The sequence below is a fragment of the Microcaecilia unicolor genome, chromosome 2 (assembly GCF_901765095.1).
Source record: "Microcaecilia unicolor chromosome 2, aMicUni1.1, whole genome shotgun sequence".
Classification (NCBI taxonomy): Eukaryota; Metazoa; Chordata; class Amphibia; order Gymnophiona; family Siphonopidae; genus Microcaecilia; species Microcaecilia unicolor.
In genome coordinates this window covers 72,258,433-72,270,683 of record NC_044032.1, presented here as the reverse complement: position 1 = coordinate 72,270,683, position 12,251 = coordinate 72,258,433, and the positions used below count along the sequence as shown (strand labels likewise).

The 12,251-nt window shown below is 42.4% G+C and overlaps 1 protein-coding gene across 4 annotated transcripts in view; it reads right to left on the bottom strand.

Annotated features, from left to right (window-relative positions):
- The window catches only part of SLC1A3 (solute carrier family 1 member 3), a 239,477-nt gene that overhangs the window by 28,887 nt on the left and 198,339 nt on the right, over positions 1-12,251 (bottom strand). For all 4 annotated transcript variants that reach the window (XM_030192149.1, XM_030192150.1, XM_030192152.1 and 1 more), the window contains one exon: positions 4,343-4,576. In XM_030192149.1, the coding sequence (XP_030048009.1) occupies positions 4,343-4,576 (234 nt within the window). The remainder of the gene's footprint in view (positions 1-4,342; positions 4,577-12,251) is intronic.

Below are 12,251 nucleotides of genomic sequence, written 5' to 3'. Positions count from 1 at the left end.
ATACTGAGGATTTGTCTCCAGGGGCTTCTGCCCAGGAGGGAAGGATTAGGATGGTAGTATTGGTTGGAGATTCAGCTATTAGGCATTCAGATAACTGGGTGGCTGGTGGACGTGAGGATCACTTGGTCACTTGCCTGCCTGGTACAAAAGTGGCAGACTTCACACGTCACCTAGATAAGATTTTAGACAGTGCTGGGGAGGAGCCGGTTGTCTTAGTACATGTGGGTAACAACGGCATAGGAAAATGTGGGAGGGAGGTTCTGGAAGCCAAATGTAGGCTCTTAGGTAGAAAGCTAAAATCCAGACACTCCAGGGTAGCATTTCAGAAGTGCTCTCCATTCCACATGCAGGACCCAAAAGACAGGCATAGCTCTGAAGTCTCAATGTGTGGATGAGATGATGGTGAAGGGAGGAGGGATTTAGATTTGTTAGGAACTTGTAGATGCAAGGAAAAAAAACACACTTTGAAGTGTCTGTATATAAATGCTAGAAGCCTAAAAAATAAGATAGGGGAGTTAGCACTAAAAGAAGAGTTAGATATAATAGGTATTTCAGACAGCTGGTGGAAGGAGGACAATGAATGGGACGCTGTTTTACTAGGGTATAAATTATATTGCAATGATAGGGTAGATCAAATTGGAGGTGGGAGGCATTTGCACTGTATGTTAAAGAGGGAATTGAGTCAAACAAAATAAAAATTCTGCATGAAACAGGCAGCAATGTGGAATCCTTATGGATAGAAATTGCATGTGTGAACTACTACTACTACTATTTAGCATTTCTATAGCGCTACAAGGCATACGCAGCGCTGCACAAACATAGAAGAAAGACAGTCCCTGCTCAAAGAGCTTACAATCTAATAGACAAAAAATAAATAAAGTAAGCAAATCAAATCAATTAATGTGGACGGGAAGGAAGAGAGGAGGGTAGGTGGAGGCGAGTGGTTACAAGTGGTTACGAGTCAAAAGCAATGTTAAAGAGGTGGGCTTTCAGTCTAGATTTAAAGGTGGCCAAGGATGGGGCAAGACGTAGGGGCTCAGGAAGTTTATTCCAGGCGTAGGGTGCAGCGAGACAGAAGGCGCAAAGTCTGGAGTTGGCAGTAGTGGAGAAGGGAACAGATAAGAAGGATTTATCCATGGAGCGGAGTGCACGGGAAGGGGTGTAGGGAAGGACGAGTGTGGAGAGATACTGGGGAGCAGCAGAGTGAATACATTTATAGGTTAGTAGAAGAAGTTTGAACAGGATGCGAAAACGGATAGGGAGCCAGTGAAGGGTCTTGAGGAGAGGGGTAGTATGAGTAAAGCGACCCTGGCGGAAGATGAGACGGGCAGCAGAGTTTTGAACCAACTGGAGAGGGGAGAGGTGACTAAGTGGGAGGCCAGCAAGAAGCAGATTGCAGTAGTCTAAACGAGAGGTGACAAGGGTGTGGATGAGGGTTTTGGTAGAGTGCTCGGAAAGAAAGGGGCGGATTTTACGGATGTTGTAAAGAAAGAAACGACAGGTCTTGGCAAGGAAAGAATATATACATAGGGCTCTTCTACTGTCCACCAGGCCAGAACGATCAGACAGATGAAGATATGTTAACAGAAATTAGAAAAGCTAGCAAATTTGGCAAATAATAATGGGTGATTTCAATTACCCCAATATTGACTGGTTAAATGCCACATCAGGGAGTGCTAAGGAGGTAAAATTCCTAGATGTAATAAATGACTGCTTCTTAGAGCAAATGGGCCAGCAACCAACAAGAGGAGTTATGCATGTGGGAAAGAGGAACACAAACTACAGCTATGTGATGCAAGGTTCCACATTAAGAATCACCACCTAGAAAAAGGATGTAGGTGTCATCATTGGTGATATGTTGAAACCTTCTGCTCAGTCTGCAGCGGTGTCTAAGAAAGCAAACAGAATGTTAGGAATTAATAGGAAAGGAATGGAAAACAAAAATGAGAATGTTATAATACCTTTGTATTGCTCCATGTTGCAACTGCACCTTGAATATTGTGTTCAACTCTGGTCACCGCATCATAAAAAAGATATAGAGGCATATTTTCAAAGCACTTAGCCTTCCAAAGTTTCATAGGTTTCTATGGAACTTTGGAAGGCTAAGTGCTTTGAAAATATGCCTCTTTGTGGAATTAGAAAAGGTATAGAGAAGGGCAACGAAAATGATAAAGGGGATGGGATGACTTCCCTATGAGGAAAGGCTAAAGCAACTAGGGTTCTTCTGCTTGAAGAAAAGATGGCTGAGGGGAGATATTATAGAGGTCTATAAAATAATGAGTGCAGTGGAACAGGTAGACGTGAATTGCTTGATTACTCTTTCCAAAAATACTAGGACTAGGGGGCATGCAATGAAGCTACAAAGTAGTAAATTTAAAACGAATCAGAAAAAAAGTTTCTTCACTCAACGTGTAATTAAACTCTGGAATTTGTTGCCAGAGAATGTAGTAAAAGCAGTTAGCTTAGCAGGATTTAAAAAAGGTTTGGATAATTTCCTAAAAGAAAAGTCCATAAGCCATTAAGATGGACTTGGGAAAATCCACTGCTTATTTCTAGTATAAGTAGCATAAAATCTGTTTTACTGTTTTGGGATCTTGCCAGGTACTTGTGACCTGGATTGGCCACTGTTGAAAACAGAATGCTGCGCTTGATGAACCTTCGGTCTGTCCCAGTATGGCAATACTTATGTACTAAGGGGATCTTTTACTAAAGATTAACTAGAGTTATCTGCAGCAAGGCCCATAGTAATAAAATGGGCCCTGGTGCAGATAACTCAAGCTAATCTTTAGTAAAAGACTCCCTAACTGAAAGAAATCTCAGTCAATCTGGCAGATGTACTGAGCCAAATCGACATATTAAAGAGTAGTAAATCACCTGGACCAGATGGTATACACCCTTATCTGGTTCAGGTGCTGAAAGAACTCAAATATGAAATTTCAGATCTGCTGTTAGTAATCTGTATCCTGTCATTAAAATTGTCCATAGTACCTCAAGATTGGAGGGTGGTTAATATAACATCTATTTTTGGAAAGGGAACTAGGGGTGATCCGGGAAATTACAGACCAGTAAACCTGATGTCAGTGTTGGACAAAATAATGGAAACTATTATAAAAATAAAATCACAGAATGCATAGATAAACATGGTTTAATGGGACAGAGTCAACATGGATGTAGGCAAGGGAAGTTTTGTTTCAATCTTATAAACATGAGGCTAAAGGTGAGCTAGTTGATGTAGTGTATCTAGATGTTCAGAAAATGTTTTGACAAAGTCCCTCATGAGAGACTCCTGAGAAAATTAAAAATCCATGGGATAGGAGGCAATGATCAGTTATGGATTAGGACAGTGATTCCCAAACCTGGTCCTGGAAGCACCCCAGCCAGTCAGGTTTTTCAGGATATCCACAATGAATATTCATGAGAGAGATTTGCATGCAGTGCAGACAGTGCACGCAAATCTTTCTCATGGATATTCATTGTGGATATCCTGATAAACTAACTGGCTGGAGTACCTCCAGGACCAGGTTTGGGAATCACTGGATTAGGAATTGATCGATGGATAGAAAACAGAGGGTATGGTTAAATGGACAATTCTCTCAGTGGAGGAGAATGAATAGAGGAGTGCCCCAGGGATCTGTACTGGAACAGGTGCTATTTAACATATTTATTAATGATCTGGAAATGGAAATGATGAGTGAAGTGATTAAATTTTCAGATGACACAAAACTATTCAGTTGTTAGAATACATGTGGATTGTGAAAAATTGCAGGAAGACCTTATGAAGTTCAAAGACTGGGCATCCAAATGGCAGATGAGATTTAATGTTGACAAGTGCAAAGTGATGCACATTGTGAAGAATAGTCCAAATCATAGTTATTTGATGCTGGGCTCCAAGCTAGCAGTCAGCACCAAAGAAAAAGATCTAGGTATCTTCTGCTCAGTGTGTGGCAGTGGCCAAAAAATCAAACAGAATGCTAGGAATTATAAAGAAAGGGATAGAAAATAAGACAAAGAATAGTATAATGCATCTGTATTGCTCAGTGGTATTGAGTATTGTGTGCAATTCTGGTCGCCGCATCTTAAATAAGATATAGCAGAATTAGAAAAGGTTCAAAGTGGGGTGACCAAAATGATAAAGGGGATGGAACTCCTCTCATATGAGGAAAGGCTTAAGAGGTTTGGAAAAGAGATGGCTGAGGGGGATATGAAAGAGGTCTATAAAATACTGAGTGGTGTAGAACAGGTAAACGTAAATCGATTTTTTACTCTTTCAAAATGTACAAAGACTCAAGACCTGGTACTGTTTGTATAAACTTCCTTTGAATATTTAAAGCATAATTCTCACCTTGAAGAAGTCCCCAGAGCTGTGATTAAAGCTTGTAGCAATCCTCCAATAAAAGTCCAAGGATTTTTCCGAGTTACCAGAAAGTAAAGAAGTGGTAGCACAAATACAGCATGAATGAGTAAACCAATGATGACTGTAATAGTGTACATCCCAAGCTGTCCACCAACAACACCCATATCTTCCATCTCAACGATTTTTCCAGCAATCAAGAAAAGGATACCCAGTGGAGCATACCTACAAATGAACAGATCAATCAGCACAAATTTAAGAAAAGTTTTATGCTAAATGTATGACAAATCAGAAATGAAGATAGGGTAACAGACCAGATGAGAACTGAAACTGACATTTATTAATGCTACTACAAAACTTGCATAAATTAAAAGACAGTGCCCAATATGGCCATGTTTTGCCCAATAATGTAATGTATCAGGGGCAACAGACAGCATAAATACATAACACAATGAAACATCTAAAAAAATAACAAATACATTTATTAAATCAAACTAAATATAAATTACATAAATAATTAAGCAGAAAATTGCACAGCTAGGTATACATCTAAAACAATAAAAATGTGAACTTATAAATATTTCAGATACAACTAAAACAGAAGTGACATATTGTTACTCTGGAGGCAGAGAGTAATATAACCTGCAAATGGCATAGGTTTACATCCCCAAAATGTGGAAGGATTCACCACTAAAGCAAATTAAAAAGACACATGTGAATATTAGAAACTAATGGAAGCTTGAACATGTCAAAAATTGAATGGAAAAACTGGGAAAACTGAAATGAAAAGTGAAATTACTCATCAGCATCTGCTCCTCAAACATCTACCCCCCCCCCCCCCCGTTTACAAAGCCGCATTAACAGCTGCCGGTGCAGTAATGCCAACACAGCATGGACTGTGTCGGCATTGAAATGTGGCAGCTGCTAGTGCGGCTTTGTAAACAAGGGAGGTAGTGTTGTAGATTATAGCAACCTAGCAAGGCAACCTAACTTGCTTTTATGAGATTCAAGAGGTCACACCTTAATTTTGTAAACCACTTAGATGCTTATGTGCAGGGTAAACCTGTTTTTAGATCCATTTGTGACTTTGCTGAGTTGGAGAGGGGGGAGGTGAAAGTGGTCATTTGTGAGAAATGAGAGTTGCTGAGTGCTTTGTTACCTGTGTGTGTTTGCTCCAGTCTGAATCTTCTGAGCCTTACATTTTCTGACTTACATTTTGAGCCTTATACTTCTCCTCTGTGTCTCACGTCCTCAAGTCTTTGTGCACACCTGATACTTCCCCAACCACACCCATCCCTTCCTCTGTATCTCATCTCCTTCCCCCCAAATCCTCAGTGTCCCCACACCCCGACACCATTATACCAGTGGCGTAGCCAGACCCACCATTTTGGGTGGGCCCAGAACTAATATGGGTGGGCACTGTGTGTATGAGTAGTGTTTCTTGGGATACTACAAAATAAAGCCTTAGAATACATTTGATGATAGATTTGTAAGTAGTCTGCATCAATATAAATCACATACATAGATAATGGAAAAAAAAAAACAACCAGTTACATTATCCCATATCTTAAACTTGACCAGACTTAAGTCTGCAATAACAGAAAACATCTCATGACAAGATCCTGCAATATAACAGCAATGGCATATATCCTTCAAACATTGCTTTATATCAAACATTTAAAAATATAGAACTGAGAGCCAGTGGCGTACCTAGTGTATTTTTTAACACCCTCTCCTCTATATGAAAATATTATTTTTACTAATATGAGTTACACAACAAGTATGTACCTAGGAAACGCAACATCTTAAACATTGCAGTGAGCACTAGAACATCAATACACCCATTGTAAAACTAAACAAGACATTAGTAAAAATGATCCTGCCAACAGAAAATCATGTCTTTTTCACAAACATAGAACACAGATACATCCTCACCAAGTATAGAATAAGTAACCACAAACTAAAATAGAAATATGTAGACAAAAATTAAACTGAACCCCCAAGAGGCCAGATTCCGCATACAATGCAACACCACAGAAACAGTGATGCATGTCTCCTAGTACTGTGCAAAATATAAAGATAGCAGAATAAACTTGGAAAAACTGACAAATACCAATCAACACTTTACAAATTAAAAAACAGACATAAAACAAAACATAGAAAATAAGATAATACCATTTTATTGGACTAATACTTTTTCAATTAGCTTTCAGAGGCCAAAACCTCCTTCCTCAGGTCAGTACAGTATATTGCTGTTACGGTCCTGTCCTGACCTAAGGATGGAGGTTTTGGTCTCGGAAAGTTGGTCAAAAATGTAATAAAATAGTCCAACAAACATATCACCTTATTTTCATTTTCTATTTATCACCACAGCTACAATACTACTTTATTCTAAGGCAAATAAATAAATAAATCTTTTTTTCTACCTTTGTTGTCTCTGGTTTCTGCTTTCCTTGTCATCTCTTCACTCTCTCCCTTCCATCCAGCATCTGTTCTCTTTCTCTCTCCCTTTCATCCAGCTGTCTGCTTTCTCTGCCTCCTCCATCCACTGCCTGCCTTTTCTTTCCCTTCTATCCTGCCTGTTTCCCTCTTTCCTTTTTACATGATTCATTCCAGTATCTCCCCCCTCTCCATCTTTATTTCTCCTCTCAATGTACTCCATCCATATCCATCTTCTGCTTATATTCTGTCTATTTGACTTTTTTCTATGTCCACTGTCATTTCCTCTGACTCACTATCTCTCCTATCCATAACCTCCCCTCTGTGTCCCTGTCCCTATTCCCCCTGTGTTCAGCATTTGCTCTCTGTGTTCCCATCCCTGTCCCCCTCCCCCCCCATGTTCAGAATCTGCCCTCTGTGTCCCCTTCCCATGTTCCTCACCCTTCTTTCTCTCTCTCTCTCTCCTGCACTCCCACCCCAGGGCCAGTATCTCTCTCCCTCTTCTCTCCCCTGCTTCATAGTACTGCATCTTGTTCTCCCCCACCCCAGATCCAGCTTTTTCCCAGTCTCCTCTCCCTCATCATCCCACCTTTCTCTCCCCTCTTGCTTCCCTTTGGTCTGGCATCACTCTCACTCCTTTCTCCACCCCCCCCCCTTTTTCCCATTCCCCTGTCATTGCTTTCCTTCCTCTCTCCACCACTCTTTTCCCTTGGGTCTGGCATCCCTCCATCCCCTCTCCCCTCAACATCCTGCACCCAAAAACTACCCCTCTGCAAACTGCCCCAGCTTTAAAAACTATTGTACTTCCATCTTACTAATAGCCCCATATATTAAAAAAACGCACCCCACAATGATCCCCAAGCAATTGCCTTAGCCCTGCAAGTTGCAACTGCAGCACCTCATCCAAGCACCTCCCCCAAAATAGCCCCCACCTTTGCCTCAACCCATTGCAAACTGCCTCAAAACGCACTACCGGCCATCGCCCCAAAACGGCCTGCGCAAGCCTGAGCGTGCGCGGGTGCCGGGTTGGGCGGCATGACATCACGGAACTCCATCTCCCCTCCCTCCTGGCCGCCCCGCCCCTGGGCCACGTTCCGGAGCAATTTGCTGCTGGTTAAGCAAGCGCTGCCGCCGGACAATTGATAACGCATTTCAGCCGGGTGAGGAGGAGGGAGAGCGATACCGCACGTCGGGGGGGGGGGGGGGGAGATGGGTCACCTCATGCAGCACCGCACCAGTCCGCACGGAAGACGTTCATGGATGGCAGCATAACGACCTGCACCCGCCCTTGGTAGACGCCACTGCTGAGAGCTGCCTGCTGCTTGGACTGGAACCAGACTACAGCCGAATCCCGATTGGAGCATCAAGAGAAACTGGGTGGGCCTGAACTGTGATTGGGTGGGCCTGGGCCCACCCAGGCCCACCCGTAGCTACGCCCCTGCATTATACATCCCTACCTACTTGTCTCCTGTCTCTCATTATTCCTCTGTTTGTTCAGTCCCAGCTTGTCACTGCTCTGTGATGCTGCTGTTTGTGTGAGAGCTGTGTGCTCTTCATGGGAGAGTGCTTTGTGCTGCTGCTGTTGTGTGTGTGAAGATTGTTTGCTGGTGCTTGGAGAGTGAGTGTTTTGGGAAGCTGGTACGTGTCTCATTACTGTGTACTGGTGAGGGTGTTGGTGCTATGTCTCACAAAGTACAGTAGTATGCACAGTGGTGTGTTTCTGTGGTCAGTGAGTTGCACCCGTGTAATGGAAAATTTTAAAGATTGTTTTTCAACTCTGCCTTGACCGACAAGTGCACTCAGGGTCTGTATTTTTGATTAGAACTAATTCTGTTTATGTGAAATGTGGAAGAAGATAAGACAGCTCTAATTAATTTGGTATGTGAAGGGAGAGGTGGAGCCTGTTTCGAGTTCAGACTGGCCAGCTGGACTGAGAAACATGTGACCACATTCCCACAGTACGGTTTGTTTACCTAAACAGAGAAATTCTCAAGCATTCTGTAATTTTCCTTAGCTCTGAACATGAGTTCTAAGCCTAATAAAAAAGGGAATTTCTGTCAGTGAAATTGGGAGCTTGTCTGTAAGTAACGTACGTACTGCGTAGAAAACCACATTTCCTGGTCAGAGAAACTCCTGGCTTCCACTGTGAACAGGGGCCTCATAGCTGATAAGAGCCTGGATGTAGAGATTAAGGACGTGATGTATGTATAGATTTGATATATGTATAGTGTATTATTGCTTCTTTTCCTGGTCTAGAAACTGCTAGCTTTGCTTGGATGTAGTGACCAGTGATGTAATGATTGTTTCTTTTTAACTATAGATAGGTATTGTTTAGTTATAGCTTAATCATTGGGTATATAGCTTAATCATTGTGTATCTTAGACAATAATGTACCTCTAATAAAAGTCTCATTTACCTAATACGAATCCAAAATAATCCATAGTAATTATTAAGTAGTCTGTGTCAGTGAGGCAGGCTGTAAAACCAGGTCAGAACAACCCGTGGTGGTTGGACGCCTGCATGGCAATCATGAATGTGCTGCATGCTTTGGTGGCTCATGCCTTGCTGGAAGTGGATGAGAGCTTGGAGTGAAGATCCTGGAAAAGATATTCCTATCAGAGAGGCTTCAGACCAGTGGCGTAGCCAAGGGTGGGCCCAGGTGGGCCCAGGCCCACCCACTTTGAGCTCAGGCCCACTCAGAATAGCACACCTATGATGTGGCTGGCAGGGATCCCAAGCCCCACCAGCCGAAAACTCTCAACAACTGCATACCTTGTAAATAGCAGATCTTCACCTGCAGCGAGCAGCAACTGATACATGCTGTGGGGCCAACATGAGCAGTGTGTACTAGTTGCTGCTCACTGCTAATGAAAATCTACTATTTAAAAGGTATGCGGGGGGGGGGGGGATGTTTGAGAGATCATATGGCATGCAGGCGAGAGAGGGCGAGACCAAATCACTTGTGGGACAAGGCGGAGTTCTTATGCCCACCCATCTTGGGCCCAGGCCCACCCAAAATTGAGTGTCTGGCTACGCCCCTGCTTCAGACCTGTAGGGCTAATAAGGTGATTAGGTAATAATTACTGTGGTTAGAGTTTGTGGCTTGTTTTGTCTGTTTGGAGTACGATGTTGTCCTAAAGTGGTCCTAAAACAAAGAAAAGGGTTCTCATGAAGCTTTTACTGGCAATATGAGAGAAGAATGCTACACTTTGGAAATATATTACAATTTGTTGGTAATATAAAAATATATGTAATATGGAAGGTTAGATATATTGATATGGCAAAAAGCAATAAGGTAAACTTAGTAGCAAGACTTATCAGTACATGGCAGAATAGTAAGATTAGTGGGACATTCATTGTTTGTGATAGAACAGTAAGATAGCAATATATTTTTTTTGTTACATTTGTACCCCGCGCTTTCCCACTCATGGCAGGCTCAATGCAGCTTACATAAGTACATAAGTAATGGGAAAAGACCAAGGGTCCATCGAGCCCAGCATCCTATCCACGACAGCGGCCAATCCAGGCCAAGGGCACCTGGCGAGCTTCCCAAATGTACAAACATTCTATACATATTATTCCTGGAATTGTGGATTTTTCCCAAGGCCATTTAGTAGTGGTTTATGGACTTGTGCTTTAGGAAACCGTCTAAACCCCTTTTAAACTCTGCTAAGCTAACCGCCTTCACCACGTTCTCCGGCAACAAATTCCAGAGTTTAATTACGCGTTGGGTGAAGAAAGATCTTCTCCGATTTCTTTTAAATTTACTACACTGTAGTTTCATCGCATGCCCTCTAGTCCTAGTATTTTTGGAAAGCGTGAACAGACGCTTCACATCCACCTGTTCCACTCCACTCATGGTTTTATATACCTCTATCATGTCTCCCCTCAGCCGTCTCTTCTCCAAGCTGAAAAGCCCTAGCCTCCTTAGTCTTTCTTCATAGGGAAGTCGTCCCATCCCCGCAATCATTTTAGTCGCCCTTCGCTGCACCTTTTCCAATTCTACCATATCTTTCTTGAGATGCGGCGACCAGAATTAAACACAATACTCAAGGTGAGGTCGCACCATGGAGCGATACAATGGCATTATAACATCCTCACACCTGTTTTCCATACCTTTCCTAATAATACCCAACATTCTATTCGCTTTCCTAGCCGCAGCAGCACACTGAGCAGAAGGTTTCAGTGTATTATCGACGACGACACCCAGATCCCTTTCTTGGTCCATAACTCCTAACGTGGAACCTTGCATGACGTAGCTATAATTCGGGTTCTTTTTTCCCACATGCATCACCTTGCACTTGCTCACATTAAACGTCATCTGCCATTTAGCCGCCCAGACTCCCAGTCTCGTAAGGTCCTTCTGTAATTTTTCACAATCCTGTTGCGAGTTAACGTCTTTGAATAACTTTGTGTCATCAGCAAATTTAATTACCTCACTAGTTACTCCCATCTCTAAATCGTTTATAAATATATTAAAAAGCAGCGGTCCTAGCACAGACCCCTGAGGAACCCCACTAACTACCCTTCTCCATTGTGAATACTGTCCATTTAACCCCACTCTCTGTTTCCCATCCTTCAACCAGTTTTTAATCCACAATAGGACATTTCCTCCTATCCCATGACCCTCCAATTTCCTCTGTACCTTCATGAGGTACCTTGTCAAACGCCTTCTGAAAATCCAGATACACAATATCAACCGGCTCCCCTTTTGTCCACATGCTTGTTTACTCCTTCAAAGAATTGAAGTAAATTGGTCAGGCAAGATTTCCCCACACTAAAGCCGTGCTGACTCGGTCTCAGTAATCCATGTCCTTGGATGTGCTCTGTAATTTTGTTTTTGATAATAGTCTCTACCATTTTCCCCGGCACCAACGTAAGACTCACCGGTCAATAATTTCCCGGATCTCCCCTGGAACCTTTTTTAAAAATCGGCGTTAACGTTGGCCACCCTCCAATCTTCTGGTACCATGCTCGATTTTAAGGATAAATTGCATATCACTAACAGTAGCTCCGCAAGCTCATTTTTCAGTTCTAGCAGTACTCTAGGATGAATACCATCCGGTCCAGGAGATTTGCTACTCTTCAGTTTTCTGAACTGCCCCATTACATCCTCCAGGTTTAAGTTTCTCCGACTCGTCCGCTTGAAATACCATTTCCGACACCTGTATCCCATCCAAATCTTCCTCGGTGAAGACGGAAGCAAAGAATTCATTCAATCTCTCCACTACGTCTTTATCTTCCTTGATTGCCCCTTTTACCCCTCGGTCATCCAGCGGCCCAACCGATTCTTTTGCCGGCTTCCTGCTTTTAATATACTGAAAAAACTTTTTGCTATGTTTTTTTTTGCCTCTAATGTTATCTTTCTTTCGTAATCTCTCTTGGCCTTCTTTATCTGCGCCTTGCATTTGCTTTGACACTCTTTATGCTGCTTCTTGTTATTTTCAGACGGTTCCTTCTT